At 58.4% G+C, this 26,710-nt stretch overlaps 1 protein-coding gene across 8 annotated transcripts; it reads left to right on the top strand.

Moving 5' to 3' along the window:
* The first annotated feature begins 3,460 nt into the window (after positions 1–3,460).
* RAPGEF3 (Rap guanine nucleotide exchange factor 3) lies at positions 3,461–26,261 on the top strand. 8 transcript variants are annotated; one of them, XM_060166440.1, is made up of 28 exons: positions 3,491–3,718; positions 5,063–5,275; positions 11,262–11,315; positions 11,402–11,508; positions 11,716–11,837; positions 11,990–12,158; positions 12,767–12,851; positions 13,177–13,237; positions 13,348–13,424; positions 13,602–13,748; positions 14,299–14,411; positions 15,096–15,174; positions 15,382–15,532; positions 15,611–15,693; positions 16,496–16,535; positions 17,170–17,257; positions 19,016–19,097; positions 19,359–19,527; positions 21,404–21,519; positions 21,964–22,089; positions 22,175–22,356; positions 22,601–22,691; positions 22,831–22,881; positions 23,813–23,900; positions 24,249–24,313; positions 24,769–24,823; positions 24,923–24,994; positions 25,841–26,261. In XM_060166440.1, the coding sequence occupies exons 1-28, from the start codon at positions 3,521–3,523 to the stop codon at positions 25,957–25,959; spliced, it is 3,003 nt and encodes a 1,000-aa protein (XP_060022423.1). In that variant the 5' UTR covers positions 3,491–3,520; the 3' UTR covers positions 25,960–26,261. The 8 variants fall into 8 exon arrangements, 7 of the variants coding, with proteins under 7 accessions (XP_060022420.1, XP_060022423.1, XP_060022421.1 ...); XM_060166441.1 differs by lacking the exon at positions 17,170–17,257 and adding an exon at positions 14,703–14,791 and having other exon boundaries at positions 3,495–3,718; positions 19,381–19,527; XM_060166442.1 differs by lacking the exon at positions 17,170–17,257 and adding an exon at positions 14,703–14,791 and having other exon boundaries at positions 3,701–3,718; positions 19,381–19,527; positions 21,422–21,519.
* The last annotated feature ends 449 nt before the right edge of the window (positions 26,262–26,710 follow it).

Below are 26,710 nucleotides of genomic sequence, written 5' to 3' on the forward strand. Positions count from 1 at the left end.
CCTCACCCTCTGGCTACCGCCATCAGCACCATGGGCCTGTCTAGTGACCGTTTCCTTGCTCCTGTCATGCACGGGTAGCTTGACCACCAGCCAGAAGAATGAGCCTGCAGGAAAGTGTGGGGACTCTGTTCTCGCCTCAGTCAGCTCCCCACTGCTCCCCAGCCCTGTCCCGCCCTCACAGACCTCCCTCCAGCTTGCCCCCCACTTCCTCTGCATCCCTGCTCTACCACTGTCATAGTGGCTCAAGAGTGACTGGCTGTGACCTGCTGGTCCCAGGAAGGTTTGGCTTGGTGCCCATCAGTGTTCCAGCTCCCTGCCTCAGCCCCCCAGGAATGGGCAGGGGAGGAGATGGGGGAACTGGACTGGAACCAACCTTGGGGCCAGAAGCCTGGACAAGTGCCAGAGGACCTTCAACCTTCCAGAGCCGGGAGGTAGAGCCCAGGTGAGGGTACCTGGGCTCTCTTCTCAGTCCCTCTCCATTTGTTGATAAGCTATGGCCAGGGGATCACATCAGGATGCTGAGGGAAGCTGCAGCAGGCCGAGGTACCCAGGCACAGCCCTTATATCCTCTGGCCTCCAAGCTGGCCCTTTTCCTCAGTCCCACTGCCAGCCTATCAGCTAAGACGTCCTCCAACCTCCCACCCTCCAACCCACCAGCAACCTCAAGGGACACAGCTGAGCCTCGTAAGCAAGGTTTGCAGCACAGAAGGAGAAAGGAGACAAAGAAGCAGCCGGGAGGGAGGTGAAACAAACTGTCCGAAAATGAACTGGGGCAGCAGCCCCTCTCCCTTCCGCCCTGCCCTTGGTACAGGCCCACAGCAGGCCCCGGCTGACTGTCCCACCGACTTCAGCTCATTTCCACCCGGAATCATTGAGCACCTGCTTTATGCCAGACACTGTGCTGGGTATGGAGGCCTGACCAGATTAGTGTGTTAGTGAGCTACCAGAAAATTCCACCAGGCTCCGTGGCCCTGGAGCCCAGTATCTGCCCAGTTTTAGATCTCCAGTTTACAGCAGAGTTGCTGGAACTTACAGTAAATGCCATTGAAGGAATTAAAGATTCTTGTGGCACTGCACAGGAAGGACTGAGGAAGGCAAGGTTGAGAGTAGCGATCACCAAAGTGTGATTAAGAGGGTAGGCCCTGCCGTCAGACTGAGTTTGGCATTGCTACTTACTAGCTGTGTGACCTTGGCCAAGTTACTTCACCTCTCTGTTCTTCAGTTCTGTTCCTCACTTGTAAATAGTGATTGTTCTGAGGATTAAAAGATGATGTCTATAAAGTAGTAAACAGAGTACGCTGCACATAGTAAGTGATGGAAGAGACCATCGTTCTGCTAGAGCAGTTTTAGTGGGGATGGGGCATGACGGGTGGATGCAAGAGGTTATCCATTGGTTGAATCAACCAGAATTGGAGGCTGATGAGATGTGGGAGAGGGAGGGAGCGAGGTATCAGGTGCCTTGCTTAGGCAGTGGTGGGGGTCCTGGAGCAGGGAGCTGAGAGAGGCCAGGCGGGAGGAGAGGCAGCTGGGGTGGGAAGGGAGTTTTAGACTCGTGTAGTGTGAAGATTCAGGAAGCTGTGGGCTCCACGAGTGTAGAGTTCAGCAAAGAGGCTTCAGTGGGAGGAATACAGCCCAAAGTCACAGCCGGCCAAGAAGCCCTCCTTTCCCATTAACCCTCCTGGACTATTCCCTGGGAGCCTCTGCCGTCCCCTGCCGCCTGCCTGAGGGAGTGAGGCAGGGTTCCATCAGGCTCATGCCCTGGCAGAGAGCTCATCATGTGGGTGGACAGTGTGAAGAGGCCCTGCTAGTCAGCCTCCATTATCTGTCTGTCCCTCCCCCTACGTCTGGAGCCTGTGCACCCAAGTGTGAGGGAAATGACTCTGGATGTGGGCTTCTCTCCCTTTGCAGGAGCTGTCAGTATATTTGAGAGGCAGGATTACAGAGTGGTAAAGCGTACAGACTCCTAAGTGCTTGGGGAGAACCACTCACTGCTCCACATCTTACTTGTGGAACCTTGGGTGTGTCAGTTAACTTTTCCATGTCTCCACTTCCTCGTCTGCAAAATGGGATAACAATAATACCTATCTCATAGGATTGTTGAGATGATTAAATCAGTGAATGTATCAAGAACATCAACCAGTATAACAAGTACCAAGAACAGGGCCTGGTGCATGTTAACTATTGTTATCATTTATCTGTCCTAACACAACTTTCAGGCATCTAAAGATAGTCACAGGAGGGTGGAGGCTGCACCAGGGTATGGCACGATTTTCCCTGTGATGACTCATCATCTGGCTTAAAGTGTCTTCCTCAGACACACTCCCCTAGTCCCCTGCCCCCTCCAGGACTTAGGCTCCATCAAACACCTACCGAGCGTTCATTTCACAGGCCAGTCCCAACCAGGAATCCTGAGAAGGAAACACCTGCTCCATCATCTGCCTTGGCAGGAGGTGGGGGGCTTTGCCCTCCAGTGACAAGAACGAGACAAGTGGAAGGTCCGATTTGAATGACTTTCTTTGGATCCTTGTACCCTTGACCTTGGCAAGCTACTTGGTAACTCTGAGCCTCAGCTTCACCATCTGAAGTGGGAATGACAGTAGTACTACTTCATAGGGTGGTGGCAGAGATAGAATACCTGGGAAGCACTTGGAACAGTGCCAGCCACTTACAGGCTATCGTGGCCTGCTGAGAGGGACGCAGATGTCCTGCCTCACCCACTGGCTCCATTTCCACTTGCCCAAAGTAGGGGCAGGATGAATAGGAAAGGGGGGACCCCTTTCTGACCCGACTGCCAGTCTCCGGAAACTCCCCTGCAAGGACTTCTAGACCAGGTCACTGGCACCAGAGACCTGAAATTTCAACTCACTCCCCCAGCCCCACTCCCTCTCTACTCTCTTCCCCATGGACACCTGTGACCCCAGGCTGTTATCCCTTCAAGCTGTTCTTCCTTCTTCCAAATTCCCCAAACCTGAGTGGATGGGTTTGGTCTGGGGGCCAGATTCATTTTCGGGCTCCCCTCCTTCCCTGAGGGGGTCATTTAAAACTCCACTATCATTTCTCAAAGTGGGAACCCAGCAGATTGGGGTATTTGTTCAAAATATAGATTTTCCACTTCATGCCAATAGGACTGAATCTGAAGTTGAGGGGATGGAACTTACAATCTGATAAACTCCTGGAAGGATTTTCAAAGACACATTAAAATTGATTTTAATCACAATTAACCCCCCCTCCAAGAAAATAATCATCGGTGAAACAGCAGGGGACATGGATTGTTAGAGATATGTCTTCCTCTGTCCAGGCAGGCTCAGCAGCAAAGGGAAAGGGACACAGGTGGGGTAAAAAGGGGGTGAGTCCTAGAAAGCCGGGGGCGAGGCGTGCGACTCCTTCCAAAACCCTCGGTGACGCCCTGAGCAGTTACGGCGCCGGCGCTGGGGGAGCTGCTGTCCCGGAGCCACTGTCTCTCCGCGGACTCAGAAGCAGGAGTGGAGCGAAGAGGGGGCGCTGGGCCAGCAGCGCGGCGATGGGAACTGAGGCCCAGGGAGGCGATGGCTTTCCACACAGAGCCCGCCTAGGACTCTGGAATCCCGAGCTCGACCTTCACCCGCCGGGGGCGTGGCCTTCTAGCCCAGCTCCTCTGGGATCTCAGCCCCACCTCCAGCGCTCACAGTCCCCGAGCGCCGTCCTTCCTCTCCAGCCTCAGTGTCCCCACCCGCGGCGGGTGTGTGTGTGTGTAGGGCGGGGAGAAGGGGGCGGACGGGGTGTGTGCATAGAAGCGCGGCAGTGGGAGGCTCGGCAGCGGGATTCCCTGCGGGAAAACGGCCCCATCCCTCCCCCGGCCTGTTCGAGACCCTGAACCGAAACAGGAGGCAGGAGGCCCCCGGCCGGCCGGGAAGCAGCCCCAGCCCGGATTTCCCTCCCGGGTGGGGCCGCAATGACTCACCCCCTTCCCCCTTCCCCCGGTTTCCTTGTTTGCATTTCTCCTCCCGGCCACGTGGCGGCCGGTGTAGCGGCCCGCAGCCCCTAGCCCGACACCCCCGCCGCCGCGACCCCGGCTCGCAACCCAAGGGCGCTCCGGCCCGCCAGGGTTTCTCGGGACCCGGGCTCCCGCCGGCTCGGCTCATCCTGGGCTCGAGACTCCGCCCCTCGCCCGTGCCCGCCCCCGCCCCCGCCCCCTTCCCTACTGTAAGGCCTGGCGCGTCCTCCCCGCCCTCCCGGTCCTTCCCGGGAAGGGAAGAGGGCGGGCCGCGCAGGGGGTGTGACAGCTCCCGCCCGGACCAGTGCCAGCTGCAGCCTCGCTTCAGCGCCCGGTGCCAGCTGGCTCTTTCGTCTGGGACGGAGGGGAGGCTCGGGGCTCCTGTCGCTGGGGGTGGGGGAACGCCGCCCCTCAAGTGCCCAGCTTTCCCCCCACCCACGAGGAGCCTCTCAACCCAGCCTGGCTCGGGCTGCCCTGGCAGCGGGTCCAGCCAGGAATTGGCCTGCTCACTTCGCCTGGGACTTACAGCAGGGGCTCGCTGTTGGCGGGGGGAAGGGGGGCGGCGGGTCTCCCGTCAGCCCCCGCCTTTTGCTCGGCTGTGCGAGCTCGAGGAAGAATATGAAGGTGGGTAAGGTGGGGTTAGGGGGAGGAGGAGCCGGAGAGGAAGCTGACACGGTCGGGGAGTTGGGGTGGGAGAGAGAGGCTTGGTCAGGGGTGAGGGAGGTGGAGAAACGAACGGTTTGAGCTGAAGCTGCATTTCTGGGGCATCCAGAGTCCGTAGTCCCATACCGGGAGTCGGTGGAGATCCCTGCAGGGCCATGGGCGGTGGAGTGGGGCAGAATTCCCCAGAAGACCGGGAAGAAGGACCTGATCTCTGGTGCGCCAGCTGGAGACCCCTAAGTGCGCCAGACCGGCAGGCCCCAGTGAAGGTCTTCCTGTCCCTCCCCCGGCTCCTGGCAGGGATGCAGCACCTCCGCCTGACCAGTCCAGAGGACTCTAGGGAAGTGGTTCTGCCTGGGGCAGTTGTGCCTTGGTCCAGCTGCCCCAGGCCCGGCCTCATGGCTGTCTGCCTTCCTCCTCCCGTCACAGGTGAGCTGGCCAGGTGAAAGCCGCTGGCAGGTGGGCCTGGCTGTGGAGGACAGCTCAGTTCTGGGAGCCCCGCCGGTGGGAGGGCTCCCGGACGTGGTGCCGGAGGGGACGCTATTCAACATGGTGCTGAGGAGGATGCACCGGTCCCGGAGCTGCTCCTACCAGCTGCTGCTTGAGCACCAGCGCCCCAGCTGCATCCAGGGGCTTCGCTGGGTGAGTGCCCACCCCCTGCCCGGGCCAGGCACCAGGGCTGGAGGGGGCCCTGACCGGAAGAACGGGCATGCTTCCGGCGGCCCAGCTCGCTCTGGGGCCATGAGGGGGACAGCTGGGGTGGACAGTGGGTCAGGCAGCTTGGCTGCAGTGTGTGGGTGGCTCACACAGCTGCACTGCGTGTGCATGTGGTGCCCAAGTCCCCCCCATTCAGGCATGAGGGGAGGGGTACAGGGATTTGTCATGTAGTTGTCACCTCTGTGTGCCTAGAGTTAGGTGCTTGCGTGTCCTCCAGGTGGTGGTGGGAGGCATGTATGAAATGCTGGGGACCAGGTCAAGTGGGGGTCAAGAGGTAAGCTTGGTTACTGTTTTTTAAACATCGCCGCGACAACATTCTCCTTTAGTGAGGGCTGAACTGCATCGAGTCTGCTTTTGGATTTCGGGGTGAGGTGGTCATGTGAACATTGCTTGGCATCTGGCTTTGAGGGGCTCAGGGGAGAATTCTGAGAAGTTTGGAGTCTCTGAGATGAACGGAGCTCCCTTTGCCCGTGAAGAATCTCTCTGGAGCTGCAAGAATGAAGGAGAGAGAAAGGGTGTGGGGGAAGGATGTGGGGGGGCTGGGGGGGCAGGATAAAGGTTGCAGGATCCAAATCACAGAGAAGCTCTCCCCAACCACCCAGACTTAATAGGTTCTTCACCTGAGATTCGCTGTGTCTATTACCTGTGCCCAGCCTGGGTGGAGGTGAGTGCGGGGAGAGTGCTTGGGCAAAGGGGCGGAGAGAAAGCAGGGCTTGGGAGAGCTCCTCTCTTATCAGCAAATTCCTCTGAGTAGAATGACCACCACTTTCTGCCTCCTTCCTCCTACCTCACCCAACCACCATTTATATTTACCAAAATATGAAGCTGGGTTGAGAAAACTGAAGCCCACCAAGGTGATGGGGTTCTCCTTGCAATGGGAATCGGGAGGAGAATCTAGGTGTCAGTCCCCAGCTCTCCCCCAACCCCTCCCTCCCTGGGTCTTCCTGACAAGGGGCCTCATGGGCCTGGGTCCTGTTCCAGATGACGCTCTGGAGGGGGCAGGGGAGCTGGGTTCCCTCTGGGCTTCGCTGTCTGCCCCCCTCACCCTCCAGGTCACTGGCAGTAGCTACTGCTTGGAGCCAGTGGGCTGGAACCCTCCCTCCCTCTTTCCCTCTCAGGCTATAATTACTTGTGCATTTCCTGTCCCCTTCCCAGCTTGTAGAGGCAAGGTGGGGAGTGGGGGGAAGGTCAGGTGCCAGGACAATGAGGTCACTGGAGGATCCCCTGGGACCCAAAGTCTGGGAGGGGGTGGAAGAGGCCGCCAGGCTGTCTCCTGGCTCCCCCAGTCCCCCAGAATTGAAGGGCTGGTATGCATGGGGAGGCTGGAAGAGTGAGGGTGAGGGTTAGTGGAGTAAAAAATGGGGTCAGAGGCACAGAAACAAAGCCCCTCCCCTGCCAGGTATGTGTGGGTGTTGGTGATTAGAGGGAACTTAGATTTTCAGGGCTAGAGACGGGGCACATCCTCTCCTGAGGACCATCTCTGGGGAGTGGGGGGGCAGAGGTGGTTTCAGCCCGTTTCGTCTGTGTTGTTGTTGTTTTTTTTTAACATCTTTATTGGAGTATCATTGCTTTACAATGGTGTGTTAGTTTCTGCTTTATAACAAAGTGAATCAGTTATACATATACATATGTTCCCATATCTCTTCCCCCTTGTGTCTCCCTCCCTCCCACCCTCCCTATCCCACCCCTTTAGGTGGTCACAAAGCACCGAGCTGATCTCCCTGTGCTATGCGGCTGCTTCCCACTAGCTATCTATTTTACGTTTGGTAGTGTATATATGTCCATGCCACTCTCTCACTTTGTCACAGCTTACCCTTCCCCCTCCCCATATCCTCAAGTCCATGCTCTAGTAGGCCTATGTCTTTATTCCCATCTTACCCCTAGGTTCTTCATGACCTTTTTTTTTTTTTTCCTTAGATTCCATATATATGTGTTAGCATACGGCGTCTGTGTTTAAGAGACTCTGGGTACCTGTGAGCTGTACCTCTCTTCTCTGGATAATGCCTTTGGCCGAGGAGGGGCTCACATGAGGGAACAAGTACCCGGCAGGGAGCGTGCACACACAGGGTGAAGGGTGGATGTTGAAAGGAGGTGGGGCCCAGAGCCCCAGGAGGGCAGTGCTGGGAGTTATTCAGGCCATGCCCCCCTCTTAGAAAATCAAGGGGGAAACCCATCAACCTCCTGAGGTCTGAAGAGAGCACTTTCTGTTCCTACTAGACCAGGACAAGAGAAAATGAAAGCAGGTTACAGCAGGAGGGCCTGAGGTTAGATACAGAAAGGACTTACCAACCACGGCAAAGCTGATGCTGGAATGGGATGGAAGGACGTCTCCTTTGGAAAACATGACGGGGAGATGAGATCTTGTCCGATGTCCGGGAGCCTACAGAGGGACCGATCTGTCTAGAGGCAGGGGCGAGATCAGGATGACCTCTGCTGGGTCCTACCAGCTCAGAGAAGCCTGGGATGCTTCTCTTTGAGTGACTTATTTGGGGGACGTGGCTCTATTCTCGAACTCAGAAAACATGCTTTCATCCAACCTGTCCAAATCATGGTAGTAGCTAATCGTTGTGTAGTATTTATATCCCAGGCGCTATTATGAGCTTACTTTGTCATACCAGATAATCTCACAGCAGCCCTGTGAGATAGCTACTAATGCCATCATCTCCTTTTATAGATGCGAAAGCAGAAGCACAGAGAGGCTAAGTGAGAGGTCTAGGGTCACACAGCTGCTAAGGGACAAAGCTGGGTTTTGGTCCTAGGCGATCTGGCTGCAGAGTTCAAGCTCGTAGTGGACTTTCTATTGCTGTGGATGGTAACACCGACACCCCAAAACATCACCCCCACTCATGCATCCTTTCCCAGTCCCATTGTACACACAGCCCTGGCCTGAGACCCTAGCCGTGGCCTAAGGGAACTGGTCTGACGGGTCCCAACATGGCTTTCTGGCTCTGTGCCTGCCCCTCCAGCGCGACTCTGACCCTCAGTGACGGGGGTGGGGCAGGCCATGCTGCTGATGCCAGGGAAGCTAGCTGGGACCTCCTCTTCCACCTTGAGTCCTTCCTGTCCAGACATGAGAGGAGGCGGTGGGTGAGGGCCTTCACCCCTGCCGTACCAGCCGCTGCTCTCCAGCTGAGAACCCTCTAAGCTGACACTCAGGGTTATCAGATCAGGGACAGGGTCAGCGGAAGTACAACATTTCGTGCACTGTGTCCAGATGACAGGTGCCCAGCATGAAATAATAATGTTACATCAAGGTACTTAACACTGACTAAGCAGTTACTACAGAGCAGGCGCGGCTTCGAATGCTGCATGTTATGAACTCATCGGATCCTCAGAATTACCCTGTGGGACAGGTGCTGTTATCATCAACCCCATGTTACAGAACGCTGAAGCACAGAGACATTTATAAGCAGCCCAAGGTCACACAGCCAGCCGGTAATGGGGAACCGAGATTTGAACCCAGGTGCCTGCCTCCGGAGCCCACACACCTGCCTGCTGCTCTGGAATAGCGCCTCCACCCCGATGCTGGGAAGTCCCGGTGCACCGGGAACATGGCAGGGGTCCAGAGGGGCTATGGAACTTGGTCTAACCCAGTATTTTCCAAACTTCCTTGCCCGTGGAACATTCCTGAGGGCAGCATTCACCTCTGTCATCTCTGCTTTCATGGCACACGGTGGGGGAAGCACGGGGCCGCGGAGGCACCATGGGATATGGTAGGGCTTGGTGGCTAAGGACGTGGGCTTTGGAGTCAGAGAGGCACAGCGTGAATCCTGGTGCTCCTGTTTACCGGCTCACAGGGCAGGTTATGTAACCTCTGAGCCTCCTTTTCTCTAGCTGTGAAATAGGAGACAAACACCTACTTCAGGGTCAGCGTTGGTAGGGTTATGCAGTGGGATCTTAAATTTCTAAGCGGTTGTGTGACTCTGGGCAAGTTGCTTCATCCCTCTGGGCTCCTGCTTTCCTCGCAAAATGAGAAGGATGCCTTCCTCAGCTCTGATGGGCCAGAGCCCCCAGCTTCCGAGCCTCCAGCCTCCGTGCACATCCCCTGGGGCAGGACAGGAAGTGCTTTAAGCAAGGCCTGAGGATCTGAGATCTGAGTCTTGACCAGCCTGGCCACGTGACCAGGCACCTCCCCTCCTGATGTGCCCTGCGGGGTCACAATAATACCAGGAAGGGAGTGTGTGTGCGCGGGAGCCTGGGTCGTGGGCACCGAAGGGACTTGGGGCAGGGACTGGGGCCACCTGGGCACTCTGACAGCTACAACAACAAGTCATTAGCACTCGGTACTGTTTGTTCCAACACAGGGGGCTGGCTGGGTAGAACTCCTGCCCTTCCCCCTCCTCGTTTCCTGTCAGTAAGTCTCCAGGGCTATGTCTGGCACCAGGATGGGCCCCATGACCGGGTCAGGGATACCTATGGGACACCTAGCGACTTCCGCCCGGCGTTGGGCCAGGCACCTACGCGCGCCAGACCTCAGGCCTCTGCCCGGCACACGGTGGGAGGATGCTGGGACCGGGGAGGGGACTGTGGCCCCAGGCCTGGTCGTACCCTAGCTCCCCAGCCAGGTCCTCTTCAGGCCCTGTGTGTGGATGGGAAAGCAGCAGAGAGAAGTGGGACGGGAGAGGAAACAGGCAGGTGTGGTGGGTGGAGTGGGACCAAGAATGTGAGCACTTCTGGTAGGAACTTGAGTTTATCCGTGACTGTGCGGCTGTGTCTGAGTTACAAGCGCACTTCATCTCTAGACTTTTGTTTCTTCCTAAGTCAGGGGGGATAGACAATACCTGCTCTGCCTACTTCCCACCTGATCCTATTCTATATGAGATCAGATGAAATCATGGAGGTAGACATACTTTGTAAACTTCAAGTGCCTGCCTTTGGGATGGCTCATAGAGGGTAGGGCATCCTGTCCAGAGATGCCCACAAATTCCAGTCCTCAGGTGGCAGGAAAAGAGGGGCATGGGAGGCTTCCATGGCCGACATCCCAGGGCACACAGGCCCAGGAGTCCTGGATGCCCAGTTGATGCCAAGGGCAGGGAAACCTCGTTCTCCAATGATTTGTACGTAAACCCCGTCTTCCAGAGCTGTCCTGTGTGCTACCAAGACTGACTCACTGTTACAGGGTTATTTATGAGCTAGCAGCGACAGCATCTTGGAGAGGAAAGGGGCCTTCCAGCTTCACAGATCAGTAATAACAACTAACATGTATATACAATTACATGTATATGTCAGGCAGTGCTTTAAACATGTGATCTCTATTAACTCACATAATCCTTCCTAAAGCCTGAATTGTTGTTAGGAATGTTTTATAGATTTATAGGCAGGGAGAGGTTAAATCATATATTCAGGGTCACACTGCTAGTAAACAGAGGAGCAGGGATTTGAATCCAGGAGTCGGCTCCAGGGTTTGTATTTTTAACTACCAGTCTGCACCGAGGCCCACGGAGGGCAGGAGTTTCGCCCACGGCCCTGTGACTGGGGACTGACCCTGGCCTGGCAGGAGGCCCTGGGACGCCAGGCCTCCCGAGCTGCTCACTTTCTGGCCTCTCCCTGGCCTTCTTATCTCACGTCGTCATGCTCCCCCCAGCTCCACTGTGCCCCTTCCCTACACGGTGCAGTTTACCTGGGAGCCTGGGCACACCTGGGCCCTGAGTAAGCAGAACTGGAATCTCATCTGTGGGGATGTACCGCTGGAGTCAGGAAGCAAGACAAGGGTCTGGGGATAGGGCAGCAGGGCGGGCATGAGGCGGACGCCTGGCATATGGGGGGTGCTCAGTGAGTATTTGTTGAAAGAGTAGGTAAGTGGACGCCTGGAGTCGGGGACTGGGCAGGGGCTGGGACTGACGGGGGTGGGCATCTGACAGCTGGGTTTAAAGGCCTGGCACTAACACTCAAACCCTCCCACTGCCCTCAGACGCCGCTCGCCAACAGCGAGGAGTCCCTGGATTTCAGCGTGAGCCTCGAGCAGGTACAAGCCACGAGGGGTGGAGCTGGGAGGCGGAGCACAGCGAGGGCTTCAGGGCCTGAGCCAGCTGTGCCTCTCCCCGGCCCTAGGCCTCCACGGAGCGGGTGCTGAGGGCGGGGAGGCAGCTGCATCGGCATCTCCTGGCCACCTGCCCCAACCTCATCCGAGACCGAAAGTACCACCTCCGACTCCACCGGTGAGTAGTGGCCTTGGCTACCTCCTTGCCCACCCCCTCCAAACCCTCCCCACCCCCTGTTTTCTTTCCCTTTCCCTCTGTTCAGGCACCTGGGCCCAGCCCTGCTTCTAGACCCAGGTGCCTTTCAGATGGAGTGTTCTTCCCTCTCGCCTCTCCCGTCCTGCCATTTGAGACTCCTTCTTCTTCCCTGGCCCCTTCACCTCCCAGGCAATGCTGCTCTGGCCGGGAACTGGTGGATGGGGTCTTGGCCCTGGGGCTGGGGGTCCATTCCCGGAGCCAAGCCGTGGGAATCTGCCAGGTGCTGCTGGATGAAGGTGCCCTCTGTCATGGTGAGCCCTAGCCCTGGGTGGGTGCCCGGGGCTGGGCAGTCCTGGGGAGCAGGCACTGGTGGGCATTGCTGGTGGGCATTGCAGCAGGGGGCCTCACACCCACGTGGCCTCAATTTCCTCTCCTCCCCCACGCCTGGGCCTCTGCCCCCCAGTGAAACACGACTGGGCCTTCCAGGATCGAGATACCCAATTCTACCGTTTCCCCGGGCCGGAGCCGGAGCCTGCAGGCCTCCACGAGCTGGAGGAGGAGCTCGTTGAGGCTCTGGCCCTGCTCTCCCAGCGGGGGCCTGACGCCCTGCTCACGGTGGCGCTTCGAAAGCCGTAAGTCGGGCGCCTTGCATCTCGCGGCCCTGCTCTCGGACTCGGTAGTTTCGGTTTCCCCTCTGAGGGGTGGTCCCTTACTTTTGTGGAGGGAAGGGACCCTGGCTGGACCAGAGGCCTGAGCTCTGGTCTGCATTCCGCCATGGACTTGCTGTGTGATCTCGAGCCCTCCTTCCCCCTCTGAACATGGTCCTTCCTCTGTCACTGAGGCCGTGGGACACGTGGCCTCCGGAGACGCTGCCCACTCTGCAATGCAGAGAGACGGAGGGCTTTGGAATCCGCCGGCAGGTCTGCGTTCAAATTCCAGTTCCACTGGCTACTAGCTCGGTGACCTTGGGCTCTCCATGCCGGCTTCCTCTTCTGTCAAAGGATAACAATACCCACGTCATGGGGTTGTCGTGAGGGTGGAATGAGGTAATGCGTGTAAAACGCATGGCCCAGTGTCTGGCATACAGCGTGCTCCCGGTAAAGACTGGCCCGCTATTGATAAACAGCGACTGCTGGGGCACCGGCTGGCCCAGGCCCAAGCTGGGTGGGCGTGGTGGCTTCCCGCTCTTGGCCTTGGGCCCACAGCTCATCACTTCTTCCCCGCCTTCCTGTGCCCGCAGCCCCGGTCAGCGCACAGACGAGGAGCTGGACCTCATCTTTGAGGAGCTGCTGCACATCAAGGCCGTGGCCCACCTCTCCAACTCGGTCAGTCCCCCGACCCAGCCCTGCCCTCCCCACCCCCAAACCTCCCTTCCCTGTGACCGCTGCTGGGCCAGAAGACATTCCCCTCCCCTTCTGCCTGTGGCTGGGAAACCTCAGTCTAATTTCTTGCCCCCGGCATCCTTATCTGTAAGCCCTTCTGCCTCTCTTTGCCCATTTCTTCCCCTTGCTTTGTCTCCCGCTGAATCCCAGGTCACCTGACCTAACTACATCTCTGTCCCCTGAGCACTTGTGGCTTTGGACCTAACCGCCTCACATGCTCCCTCTTCCCCTGAACTCACCTCATAGACCCTCCTCTCCCCACCCCCAGGTGAAGCGGGAATTAGCGGCAGTTCTGCTCTTTGAACCACACAGCAAGGCAGGGACCGTGTGTAAGTCAGACGGGATGGGAAGCTGGGCACCAGGGACCTGGACATGGGCGGAGGCCACATGGAAGAAGTGATGGGTCCCCGGGGGCATGTCTGATCTGTGCTTCTCTCAGTGTTCAGCCAGGGGGACAAGGGCACCTCCTGGTACATCATCTGGAAGGGATCTGTCAATGTGGTGACCCACGGCAAGGTAAGTCTTCCCTCCCTGCCCAGCCCCCTGGGGTTGACCTCATGGGCAGTGCCTTTAATAGACCCAAGGCTGCCGATCTCCCGGGTCTCCTCCTGCCTTAGTGGCTCTGTCCGCCATGGGTCTGTCCCGGCGAGGGCTGGGCGGCAGGGCTGGGCTGTGACTCAGGCCTGGCTGCAGGGCCTGGTGACCACAGTGCACGAGGGAGACGACTTTGGACAGCTGGCTCTGGTGAACGACGCACCCCGGGCGGCCACCATCATCCTGCGAGAGGACAACTGCCATTTTCTTCGCGTGGACAAGCAGGACTTCAACCGTATCATCAAGGTGCCATTGCTGGGGGTGGGGAGGGCAGGGGACGTGGCAGGGACACGTCTCTGGAGAAGTGGTGTGGGGCAAAGAGTAAAGACCAGAGAGAGCCTTTAAGGGTCAAGGAGAGGTCGAGGGTGGAGAAGCTCGGGGCGCTGGCTGCAGGTGGCAGCCCAGCCCTGCGTGTGTGAGGAGGTGCACAGCGTGCTGAGGAGGGCCAGCGAGCCCTGGGGACCCTGGCTTGGGTGGGAGACCAGGGGGCCGGGCTTACAGAGGGGTGGGGGTCTAGGGTGCAAGGGGATGCAGCATGATGGAGCGTGGGATCCACGGAGGGAGCCCTGGGAGGGATGGGGTGGAGGAAGGGCTCAGGCTGGGTGATGGGCAGGGGTAGGAGTGGGGGTTAAAACCAGGGTCATGAGCACTGAATGGAGTGGGAAAAAGGCTGAGGGTCCCTGTGGGAGCCTTGTGGGGTTCAGCGTTTGGAACGGGGGAGGGAGAGGGAGAAGCTGTAGGGTGGGGAAAGGAGTCACGGTGTATGTTGAGCACTGGGTGTTGGCTTGTTCTCCAGGATGTGGAAGCAAAGACCATGAGGCTGGAAGAACATGGCAAAGTGGTGTTGGTGCTGGAGAGAACCTCTCAGGGCACTGGCCCTTCTCGTCCCCCAACCCCAGGCAGGAACCGGTAACATACCCACCATGCTCCCTTTCCATACCACCTCTCTTGCCCACCTCCTCTCCTTCCATTTCCCAGGCTTTACTCCCTTCCCCGTGTCATACCCCTGCCCTCTGGCCACCTGGGGGTGGAGAGGCTTCCAGGGACTAAGAGGCATCCCCTGAGTTGGTCCCCCCTCCACCCCAAGGTGAGAGAGGGCTGGCAAATAGGGATGAGTGATACGATTGATTATTGATGTCTGCCCCGGCTGTGGGAAGGGGAGTCGTGGCATAAGTGCTATGGACTGGCTGCTTCTGCTAGGTATATAGTGATGTCTGGCACCCCGGAGAAGATCCTAGAACTTCTGTTGGAGGCCATGCGGCCTGATTCCAGTGCTCATGACCCAACAGGTAGGGGCAGGAGACACCCTGACTGCTCTCTGACTCATTGGGTGGTCAGCACAGCATGGGAGAGGGCCAGGCACCCTGCCGTCTGACCTCATCGCGCGCTAGTTTGGTCCGTTTGGTCAGTTGACGGGAAGTTTGCATTCCTGTGTTCTTGGTTTGGGTGGGAAGCGCGGTGACGGGGATTGGGCATCACTGGTCCCTTGCCCGTGGTGGGATTGGGGAAAGGGATGCTCCAGCTGTGCATATACTTGTGCTCAGTAGACGTGACCGCTGAAGCCCCCACCTGTCCCCTGTCCCTGCCCTACAGAGACATTCCTCAGCGACTTCCTCCTGACCCACAGTGTCTTCATGCCCACTGCCCAGCTTTGCGCTGCCCTCCTGCACCAATATCCTTCCGGCCCCAGGGGATTAGGATGGCGTGTGGAGTGGGGAGAAGGAATCCCTCGTATCGTGGCTGTGCCGAACCCTCCGAAGTGCCAGCATCGCGCCAGGCCCAGCTTGTGCATACGGGCTCTGGGCGTCCTGCCCCTCCCTTGCCCAAGGTGTGGTGGGTGGTCTGGTTAGAGGTTGTGGTTCCCTTGACGGGTGCCCACTTTCCACGCGGAGCCCGTGGGAGGCAGCGAGCAGGAGTGCAGCACCTATATCTGCAACAAGAGACAACAGATCCTGCGGCTGGTCAGCCAGTGGGTGGCCCTGTACGGCCCCATGCTCCACACCGACCCTGTGGCCACCAGCTTCCTCCAGGTACCTGGGCGTGAGGCAGGGCTGGACCGGGCTGCCCGGGGTGGACGTGGAGTCTCAGTGAACTTTGGCTCCTCCCAGAAACTGTCAGACCTGGTGAGCAGGGATGCCCGGCTTTGCAACCTGCTGCGGGAGCAGTGGCCAGAGAGGCGGCGACACCACAGGTGATGCTTTGGCTCCAGTTAACTCGTCGCCTGGGGGACGGGCGGCGCAGCGGGGATGGAGAGCACTGCCTCTGGGGCCAAGCACGTGGCTTGAATCCAGGCTGCACCACTGTAGCTATGCCGCCCTGAGCCCATTACCCTCACTGCCCCCCACCCCCTAGGGCTTCAGCTCTTGTCTGTAAAACTGGGAGAATACCTACCCCTCACTGCACCTGAAGAGTGCAGCTCAGGGTGTGCTGTGCTCACTTGTCTAGACTTGTTAGCGTTCTTACCGGTCCCCTTGCTACTCGCCCTCCCATCACGTGCTCCTCCGTATGCTCATGCAGCCACAGTCATTCGTGGGCCACCCTTCTAGCCCCAGCACACCTGCTGTGCTCACTGCCTCCCAATTATTGCCAAGCACCCGTGGTGCCAGCTCCTGCCGGCCAGCCCGGTCAATTTCCTAGCGTTTACCTCGCCTTCCGAGACCTTCCCGCCCTCCCAGGCATCCCATGGGGGCGGCTGAGGTCCAGGGAGAGCTCCTGTGCAGGCTGCCTGCCCGGACACCGCGTCCCTTTCTCCCTTGAGCTCTCTTTCGCTCCCTTGCTGGCCTGGGAAAATCCCAGGATCCAGGGGCTGGATTTCAAGTCTTGCCTGTCTCACCGAATCTTTGATCCTCACCAAATCTGCAAACCTCTGAGCCTCTGGTGAGGGCAGGTAGAATCCAGAGCCCGTGTTGTCCTCTCTGCTCCTGAGCCCATGTCATCCCGCCTGCAGGGGGCCCTGCCCGCCAGTCTCACCTCGCTCCTCTCTTGCTCCACAGGTTGGAAAATGGCTGTGGGAACGCATCTCCGCAGATGAAGGTGTCTGCCCCGAATGAGGTCCTCTCGCTTCTGCGGGGCCCCAGCTGTCCCCACTCCTCCAGGGACCGCCGGGCCCCTCCTTCAGCCCCTACCCAAGGGGCTCTGCGTGGGCGGCCCCCCGTCCCCTGTCGGCCCCAGGCACATCCTTGGGTCTGGGATAGGTGTTCATGGAGCTCAGGCTGCATGTGGCGCTGGGGCCAGGCCCTGCAGGGAGACACAGAGGTCTAAGGTCACTGCTCCCCCCGCCTCCCCCAAGCCAGGGGGCTTTTATTCCATCTGGGAGGTGATTCATGCTCACAGTTAGAGCCAGTTAGCAGTTCCCACCTGGGAGGTGAGGGGTGGTGCCTGGGGGTAGCCTCGGAAGCCCAGGGGTTCCTGGGGGCCAGTGCAGGGAGCCCAGAGGAAGGCAGGCCGAGATCCCAGTGCCATTCCCAGCAGCAGGCGGGGCGGGGGGAAGCAGGAGGAAGAGCCGTGATGGGCGCGAGATTTGAGGGATGGGGCGGAAGGGGCTGGGCAGCTAAGTTGGGGCTGGCTGGGGGCTCATGCATTGGGAATAACACCTAGATGCCTCACCTGGGCCTGCAGCGCCCAGCTGCTTCTCCCACCTCATCCTGCTCCCCCCTCCTCCTCGCAGGCTCCTTTTCGGCTAAAGGTGAAGTTCAGCCCCTCCTCAGTCTCCTGCCCTTACCTGCTGGCCCCTCTCCCACCGGCTCCCCTCCAAGGTGTCCTCTATGGTTTTCCTCAAAGCATTATCCCAGTGGAATTGTTTTCTTTCTTTGTGTACTTGCTTATTGTCTGTTGGTGTCTGTCATGTCCCACTGGAATGCCCGCGTGAAGGGCCTTGACCTCTGTCTCCCCAGCCTGTGGTTGCCACTCAGGGAACGGCCGGCGGGCACTGCGTTAGGTGCCGAGGATGCCGTAGGGGGCGGGGGGAGCCACGCTGGCCTCGAGGGGCTTGCAGCGAAGCGAGGGACGGGGCTGCAGGGCAATCTCATGCTGTATAAGGGCGAAGACAGGGGTCTCTGGAGACGGGAAGGGGAGGGCTGACTCCGGGTCAGGGTCAGGGAGAAGCGACCGCTGGGCCTGGGGGAGAGGGGGGAGGTGGGCAGGGGCCAGAGCAGGTGCCCCCCCCCCGCACTGTGGGCCACGGTAAGGGGCCTGGCCTTTGACCCCAGAGCAGCGTGAGCCGTTGAAGGTGTCTGAGCCGAGGACTGACAAGATGAGATTTGCGTATTGCGTAGGTCAGCTGAGGAGACTGCGCTATCCAGCAGACAGTGACGGTGGGAGCCGTGATAGGAAGCTTAATCGGGCTCTTGTCAGGCAGATGGCAGTGGTAGAGAGGGAGGCGCTCGAGAGGTGAGGCTGGCGGGGAATAGCTGGGCCGTTTTAGTAGATAAAGAGTGAGGCAACACACGGGCTGGTGGACCCTGAGGTTGGCCTGGGCTGGGGAGGGGGGCACACGGAGACCCCAGGACTAGAGACATGCCGTGGGGAAGCGGGGGCTGGGCAGCAGGAACCATGAGCCCAGGGGAATGGCGGAAGAGTAGCCTGGCAGGTGGGATGAGGGATCCGAGGGGTGTGTTGAGTTTGGGGTGATGGAGCACAGACGCGGGAGGATCCAGGAGGCATTTGAGACCAGGGCCTGGAAGAACATTCAGTGCTCAGTGGTATGGTTTTAAGAGTCTTCCATCTGCGGGGGTGGGGTGGAGTGGGAGGGTGCGTGAGGCTGGGGGGAGCTCGGAGGGGAGCGCAGAGATCTGGAAATCCAGGGAAGAGCCATGAACCAAGGTCCGAACCTGATCTGCCACCTTCAGAGCAGGTAGAGTCAGTACAAGAGTTAGAAAGAGTGGTCGGTGTGCAGAGGAGCTGTGTGAGGGAGGCCTCTCCCCAGCAGCCCACTGTGGTGGGGCCATGGAGGAAGGGCTGTGGGGTGACGGGGCAGCTGACACAGTTGAGTGCTGGTGGACAAGAGCGGGGTGTGTGTGGGGGGGGGCGCAGGTGGCGGGTTAGGATTCCAGCTGGGCCACTTAGCAGCTGTGTTTCTTTGGCTATGTTACTTAACCTCTCTGAGCCTCACTGATCTCATCTATAAAATGAGGATAATAATATTTTGTCAAAGGGCTTTTGTGACTATTTAGATACTCAAAAGATGCCTGTACTTAGCCTGGCATGTAGCAAATAGCAAATGGTAGCTGAAGGAGGAAAAAACCGAGATCAACAGCTGAGGTGTGTTCGTATTAGAGCAATTCTAGACCCAGCTGGTAGAGGGGGTAACACACACGTAGAGGGGCACAGACTTTGCTCTGTCTCCTCCAGGAGCCTCAGTCCCCAGCGCCTTACCTGGCCCAGATTCATGGGCCAAGCAGAGCCCCAGGGTGGTGTGCGTGCCCCGCGGGTGCCATGCTCCTGGTGACAGAGGCCCCTCCCCGTCCCTGCATGCTCTCCTGTGTCCTCCCGGCCTTACTTTCTCTCCCTCTCAGGCCCGGAACATGCCTGTTTGGCTCCCCAGCCAGGATGAACCTCTCCCCAGCAGCAACTGTGCCATCCGAGTCGGGGACAAAGGTTGGTGGTCTGTCCAAGCCAGCCAGTTCATAGCTCGAACCCTACTGTCATCACCCTTGACCTTGGGGCGCCTGGCCGAGGATGGCATGCCACGCTCCTCGGGGTCTGTGTTCCAGGCTCCCCCTCTCCTTGGCTCAGGGCCTCCCACCCACCCAAGCTACTCCGTAGTGCCCTTGCCCGCCTGCTCGGGACCCTCCCTCCGCTGCAGTCGCTGCCCTCTCCCTCCTGGGGTGGGGAGACGAAGCAGCCCCCCCCCCACAGCTCAGCCAGCCTTCCTCTCCAGTCCCCTATGACATCTGCCGGCCGGACCACTCGGTGCTGACCCTGCAGCTGCCTGTGACGGCCTCAGTGAGAGAGGTGATGGCGGCGTTGGCCCAGGAGGACGGCTGGACTAAGGGGCAGGTGCTGGTGAAGGTGAACTCTGCGGGCGGTGAGTTGTGTCTCTGGGTAGGGTGGCCCCAAGGGAGGGGACCCCCTCAGAGCCGTGCCCATCCCCCGAATTAAGATTATCATCATCTCTATTATCTTTATCATGTTAGTGATGGTTGGCATTTATTGGGAGGTTTCTTACATCTCTTCAAAGTGCTTTGCATGTGGTGAAGAGCATGAACTCTGGGGCCTGTTGCCCACATTTGACTTCTGCCCTTTGGCTCCCTTCTCTCTGTCCCTGGGCAGGATGCTTAATCTCTCTGGGCTCTGTTTCATCATCTGTAAAATGGGGATGAAAAGAGTGCCTGCTTCATAGAGGAATTGTGAGGATAAATGAGCTCATCTATAAAAGTGTTTAGAATGCGGTCTGACCCATAGTCAGCACTACGTTATTATCTGTTATTACGTAGCTACTGCTACGTCATTATCATGCTTACATATGTATTGAACTCTAATAGCAATCTTATGAGATAGGTATTTTGATCCTATTTTCAGACAAGGAAACTTAAGCTCAAAGGGGTTCAGTGATTTTCCCAAGTTCACACAGCGAGAGCGTCGTCGAGAGCCTTTGAATTCGGGTAGTTGCTCATTTAGTCTGTAGTCATCTTTGAGGGTCAGCTGTGGGGCAGCAGTGTGTTAGGAGGTAGAGGTACCATGGCAGGTAAGATAGAGCAGCTTGACGGTTAAGAGCCTAGACAGTGGACTCCCAGATCTGAGCTGGAATCCCAGACCCACTGCTTACTGGCTGTGTGATCCTGGGCGAGTCGTTTAACCTCTGTGAACTTCGGTTTCCTCGTCTGTCGAATGAGCACTGTAACTGTACCTATCACATAGGACTGCTGTGGCTATTAAATAAGCTACTGTGTTTAAAGCCGTTAGCACGGGACCCAGCATAAAGCTGGTGCTCGGAATACGGCAACATGAGGATTATTAAGACCTGCCTTTGGAGAACTTGGGACATTAAAAACCACTGTTGTCCATGAAGGACACAGCCCAGGTCTGACAGCTGGAGCCCAGGGTAGGCAGCTGAGAATAATGGCAAGCAATGGCAGGGACACTGGCAAAGCCTCCTTCCTTCAGGAAGTGGGGAGAGAGGATGAGGTCACCTGTGCCTATGTGCTGCTCTGGGAACCACTGCCCTCTGGTGGCTACCTGGCAAGTTGCAGTTGTCCTAAGCCAGTGTTTATTGAGACCCTACGTGCCTCAATATTTTATTACAAACTCCATAATATGTGTATATTTCCTTGTAAGTCACATACATATATTCCTACCCTAATGTTACATGATCATAACACAACACACAAAATAGAAGTGCAAAACAGGTGAGAAAAACCAATAAAGTGAAAGAGCTACGGTTTTTTCCTGGACACGTGGATGGTCTTGTGTACCTTAATTTGGAGGCTGATGGTCTAGGGACTGGGGACTCAGACATGACTAAAAACCCAGTCTCAGTCCACAAGAGCTGATGAAAATCCGCACAAAGATTTCTGCAGGGCCTTTCCCAGTTCTCAAAAGGCCTGTATATGTATCGTGTATTTATAGCCACTAGTTATATTTATATCAATGATTTCATTTGACTTGTGAGTAGTCAGGGAAAATCTTAGTGTCTCCGTTCGACAAAGGAGGAAGCCGAGGCTCACTGAGACTCCAGCGTTGCCTAGCGTCAGCCTGTCTCACTAAGACTCCCCTTTCGTCGTCCTTGGGCCGTGCTACCCTGTGTGTGTGGATGCGTGGGCATGCGCACCTGTGTCTTTGGAACACCTGCCCAGGGCTCCAACCCTGCTACGGGGAGAAGAGAACTTCCAGCCTCCTGAATGGGGTCTCCACCCTGCCTCCGGTTGCTTGCTGGCCGCCCTCTCTGTCCCCACCCGGCACAGCCTCTGCTCTCTTTGCAGACACTGTTGGCCTGCAGCCAGATGCCCACGGTGTGGCCACATCCCTGGGACTCAACGAGCGCCTCTTTGTTGTCAACCCTCAGGAAGTGCACAAGCTGGTAGGGACAGGCAGGGCGCCAGAGCCTGGGGAGGAGCTGCGTTTTGCGGGTGGTAGGAGTGGGTGCTAGGGTCACATGGAGAAGACGGGGAGGGCTGGCTCTGACTGCTGCTGGGCCTTAAGGAGGAAGAGGAAGGAGTTGGCCTCAGCCAATGGGGAAAGTCCCCAGGATGTGGGAGGGGAGAACGGGTTGGGAGCTCTCAAGGGGGAAGAGGGAGACCTGCCTCATCAGGGGTTCCCCAGAGAACAGGCACCCTACAAGGAGGGGTCCCAGCGTCGGGGAGCTGTCTGGGACATGCCTCCTTGGGAAGCCCCTCCGTCAGATGCCCCTCCAGCCCCTGCCCTCCCTGACATTCCTCCGACCCTGGGCACAGAGGCTCCTCCCACCCTGCACCTTTCCCCCGGATTCCCCAGGCAGCCCCCCTGAGCACTCTCCCACCTGCAGACCCCACACCCCGAGCAGCTGGGGCCCACCGTGGGCTCTGCAGAGGGGCTGGACCTGGTGAGCACCAAGGACCTGGCGGGCCAGCTGACGGACCACGACTGGAGCCTCTTCAACAGCATCCACCAGGTGCAGGGGCAGAGCGGAGGGGAGGGGCCGGCGATGTGGGCTCCCCGCCTGCCACGCGCTGACCGCTCATGCTGTCCCCGCCCAGGTGGAGCTGATCCACTACGTGCTGGGCCCCCAGCCCCTGCGGGACGTCACCACCGCCAACCTGGAGCGCTTCATGCGCCGCTTCAACGAGCTGCAGTACTGGGTGGCCACGGAGCTGTGTCTCTGCCCTGTGCCCGGCCTGCGGGCCCAGCTGCTCCGGAAGTTCATCAAGCTGGCCGCCCAGTGAGCGCTGTGGGCTGGGTGCGCTGGGTGGGCGGAGTCCTGAGGCTGCCTTTACTTAAATGCCCGACCCATGGGCAGGGTGTTGCCAAATCTGCCAGCCCCACGCTTCCCTGGGTCCCCTGGAGCCTCCGCCTCCCCACCCCGTCCGGCCCCGGTGCCCGCAGGGCGCTGGACCCCAGGCCGGCTGCTGTATGGGTGCGGGGCTTTGCACGTGGCTGAGGGTCTCTGGGTCTTCTGTTCACAGCCTCAAGGAGCAAAAGAATCTCAATTCCTTCTTTGCCATCATGTTTGGCCTCAGCAACTCGGCCATCAGCCGCCTGGCCCAGACCTGGGAGGTGAGTGCCATCTGCCGGGGCAGGCCAGGGCCTTCCCACCTCGGTCCTGAGTCAGGCCCCTGCCCGTTCTGGGGGTCCTTTTTGGGGATGGAGCTCCCACCCCAGAGCAGTGACAGCCCCGCCTGCCTCTCCTTCACAGAGGCTGCCCCACAAAGTCCGGAAGCTCTACTCGGCCCTCGAGAGGCTGCTGGTGAGTGCTGGGCCCCGGTTCCTCCCTCCAGAAACCCCGATTCTTGGCTCCCTTGCAGCCTCTCTGCCGGTCCTTGTCTACTTCTGGGTCCCCTTGTCTACCCTGGGTCAGGGCCTGGTTCCCTTTGGCCTGTGAGTTTGGGGTGCTGGCTGAGGAACAGGTGTTGAGCGTGATTGGATAGTGTGCTATAGCCCTCAGTATGTGTGCTGGGGGGATGGCATTTGCTGTGGCTATGAGGTCCTGCGTGAGGGCAGTGTCTGGCGCTGGGGTCTGAGGTGCCAGGGGACCGCTGGGGGACGCTGGACTCCAGCTGACCTGCCTCAGGACGCAGGAGGCAGGTCCTGGCCTCAGCTCCCATGGTGTTCTGGGGCCTGTCCGTGGCCCCTCAGGAGACTCAAGGGGCCCATGTGCCAGCCCAGGCCAAGAGATGAGGAAAGAATTCAGGAGCCGAGCCCTCCACTGCCAGGAGCTGTTAGGGGGCCGGCTTGAAAGGTTTGACAGTATTCAGGGGAGAGCTAGTGCAGGGTGCTTTCATCAGCAAGGTTCTAAGACGCTTGAGGAAAAACTTCTCCTGGGGCTCAAGAGGTTCAAAGGAATTTACCCACTAGAGAGAGAGAGGGAGAAACAGGGACGGAAAAGAAAGAGTTTTCCATGAAACCTCAGGGCCCCTGTGATAATGGCCACGACGTGTCCTTGGGGTTTAATCAGAGGCCAGGAAGCCACATCACGCAGACTGGCAGTCACAGGTCCAGGCCCCCCCCGCCTCCGCAGAGCCTGCCTTGGTGAGATCTGGGGCCGAGAGGAAGCTGAGCTCCAAGGGGATGGGTGCACAGCCTCTCCTTGGGACGGTGGGCATTGGTTGCGCTGTGGCACGTGGTGGGTTATGGTGTATGGGACCTTCCCTCTCTCACTGTGGCTTCTTCCCTCTCAGGACCCCTCATGGAACCACCGTGTGTACCGTCTGGCCCTCACCAAGCTCTCCCCTCCCCTCATCCCGTTCATGCCCCTTCTTCTCAAAGGTAAGAGGGCCAGTATCCACCTCCCTGTCTCCATCCCATCCATTCCTGCCCCTGTGTGTCCATCCGACCCTCTGAGTGATTCCAGTGCGCTGATGCCCTGGGGGACACAAAGATGAACTAGGAGTTCACAGGGTAGGAGCAGAGTTAAGACATGCAGACATTAGATGGCCGATGATACGAGGCCTAAGAGATACAAGGAAATCGCTCCAGGAGGTTAGTTGGGGAGGAAGAGGGCCATGTGGGGGACCGACAGGCCCGAGCCCCCCTGTTATTGACCCCTCACCTTTCCTTGGCTGCTGGAAGGGGAAGGAGTTTGGGGACCTATGAGCAAAGCCCATCTCTTTGCAGACATGACCTTCATCCATGAGGGAAATCACACGCTGGTAGAGAATCTCATCAACTTTGAGAAGATGGTGAGTCCGAGGAGAGTGGGTGCCTGACACTGGAATGGGCTGCAGGCTATGCACGTGGCTGAGGGTCTCTGGGTCTTGCAAGACGATGGCCTTGCAAGGGCTTGGGGATGGGGAGGGAGATGGTCTAAAGTTGTTCTCAACAATATAAATATGAATTCTTCCTTTAAAATAGCCATTACTCCATTGCATGCCCTCATGAGGGTCTGGTCTCCACTGGGGAGTGCTGGGGTGACAGCCTCAACTATCTCGCACTTCAACCGGAGCCCCCTCCCGTCTAAGCCCTCCCTGACCTCTGTTCTTCCCAATGCCTGGTCCCCACTGGGTTTCTGGGTGAGCTGGGGCACAGCAGACAGGACCCCATCTCCTACAGCCACTAGTTCCTACGAGCACTTCAGCTGTCCCGCACCAGGGTCCCATTCCTCACACTGGGTCTCACGTCCTTGCTTGGCCCGCAGAGAATGATGGCCAGAGCTGCGAGGATGCTGCACCACTGCAGAAGCCACAGCAACGGTGAGAGGGCGGGTTCCCCGCGTAGGTGCCCCTGACCGATGTCCCCTTCAAGGCACTGGCTTGGCCCTGTCTCGCTGACTCCCCCCTCTCACCCGCCAGTGCCTCTGTCACCGCTTAGAAGCCGAGTCTCCCACCTGCACGAGGACAGCCAGGCGGCCAGGATTTCCACGTGTAAGTGCGGGCAGGGGTGGGCGTTGACGAGTTGGCCATGGCTGGCATTTACAGGCACGTGCATACGTGATGCTGATGACCCTTCACAACACCTCTGTGAGGTAGGCAGAATGTTATCCTAACTTGAAGATGTGCGAACGGGCTGGAGCCTTGAAGAAGCCTGTGGAAGCCACAGGGTTAGATGGAGCTGGGACCCAGGTACTCTTACTCCAGATCTGCGTTCTTTTAATTGGCCTTCAGTTGCACGAAATGGGATTCATCGTAATCCACAGTTCATACCACACCGTCCTCATTATTTTAATGTATGTATGTAGATTCTGATAATACGATGGGCACCTCTGGACCCAAGCCAAACATGAGGACATTGACAATAGCTTCCATCTCCCTAGTGGTGTCCCTCTCTCCTGTCCTCGTGCCCCTCCCGCCCAGGGGAGCCACTCTCCTGAATTTTGAGTTACTCGTTTTCTTGTTTTGGAAAATAGGTTTATTATATATATGTATGATAAAATATATATGCACACGCACATACGTATACATCTTTTAAATACCTCATATATATATGACAACAAAATATTCTTTAGTTTTAGTTGTTTTTGAGCTTAGTAAAAGGGGTATTAAACTGTATGCAATTTGGGGGGGCCTGTTTTCTCCAGTCTGTGCTCTTGACCACCATGCTATTCTGCCCCAGCAGGGGGGCGGGGTGTCTTCTCGATCGGCCGTGGGAAGTGGCAGGCTCGGTGGCGGAGGGCAGGGAGGCCGATTTGCTCCTTGGAGGAGGAGGGGTGGGCTCTCCAAAGTGCGCGGCGCCCCCCCGCCGACCACCCCTCCCCCCCTCCCCCCACTTAGGCTCGGAGCAGTCCCTGAGCACCCGGAGTCCAGCCAGCACCTGGGCTTACGTCCAGCAGCTGAAGGTCATCGACAACCAGCGGGAACTGTCCCGCCTCTCCCGGGAGCTGGAGCCGTGAGGAGGGGCCGGGCTGGAGCAGGCACTGGCCGCCGGGAGAGCCAGGACGAGCCGGGCCAGGAGGCCCACGGGCTGGCCGCGCCGGGCAGGGGCTGTCCGCGGACTGAACTTGAGGCCCTGGAGTGGGCGGCATGGAGGCAGCCGTCCCCTTGATGACTGGTGGCCAAGGAGGACCTCGGGATGGAATGAGCCGGGGCCCAAGGCCAAGGAATGGGGGACAGAGAAGCCCTGGAGTGGGTGGGAGAGCAGAGCGCTCCCTCTGTGTGTTCAATAGAGAGCTCTCCGCACCAGGTCTTTTCCAGATTCCATGCCTCTCGGCTTTGTTGACCGGCCATCGCCGGGCCCCTGGGGTGTGTTTCCGCAGTGGACCGAGCGTCTGCATGTGTGTGGCATGTGGGTGGCAGGGGCAGGCCCGCTGCCCGGGGAGGTGGGGAGGCAGGGAAGGGTGGGGGCCGTGCTGCTTTTCTTTCCACGGCCTGTGCGATAAACAGCTGGGTGTGGTCGGGGCTGTTTGTCTGGGAGTGGTGGTCCCTGAGGAGACTTATTGTTACCCTAAGCGGACAGAGAGGCTGTGTTCTCGGGCCAGCCCCAGGGGGTGTGGCAGGGAAGGCCGAGCCCTGCCCCCTGCCCGGGATGGTCTCTGGGACCCTGCAGGGCTCCAAGGCTGACTGCGGCTGGACCTCAGCTTGGTCACCAGAGCGGCAGGAGCCTGGAGCCCTGCACGGGGCTGGCCGGAGTGGCCCTCAGCTGTC

Source organism: Lagenorhynchus albirostris, chromosome 11 (assembly GCF_949774975.1).
Source record: "Lagenorhynchus albirostris chromosome 11, mLagAlb1.1, whole genome shotgun sequence".
Lineage (NCBI taxonomy): Eukaryota > Metazoa > Chordata > Mammalia > Artiodactyla > Delphinidae > Lagenorhynchus > Lagenorhynchus albirostris.

What these genes read in the sequence shown, in the direction of transcription:
- RAPGEF3 (XM_060166437.1), top strand. Translation starts at nt 3,521, where the DNA reads ATGGGAACTGAGGCCCAGGGAGGCGATGGCTTTCCACACAGAGCCCGC. An exon ending in CGGCCCTCGAGAGGCTGCTG is followed by an intron (nt 22,882 to 23,812) that starts GTGAGTGCTGGG and finishes CTTCCCTCTCAG; the next exon opens with GACCCCTCATGGAACCACCG. An exon ending in CATGCCCCTTCTTCTCAAAG is followed by an intron (nt 23,901 to 24,248) that starts GTAAGAGGGCCA and finishes ATCTCTTTGCAG; the next exon opens with ACATGACCTTCATCCATGAG.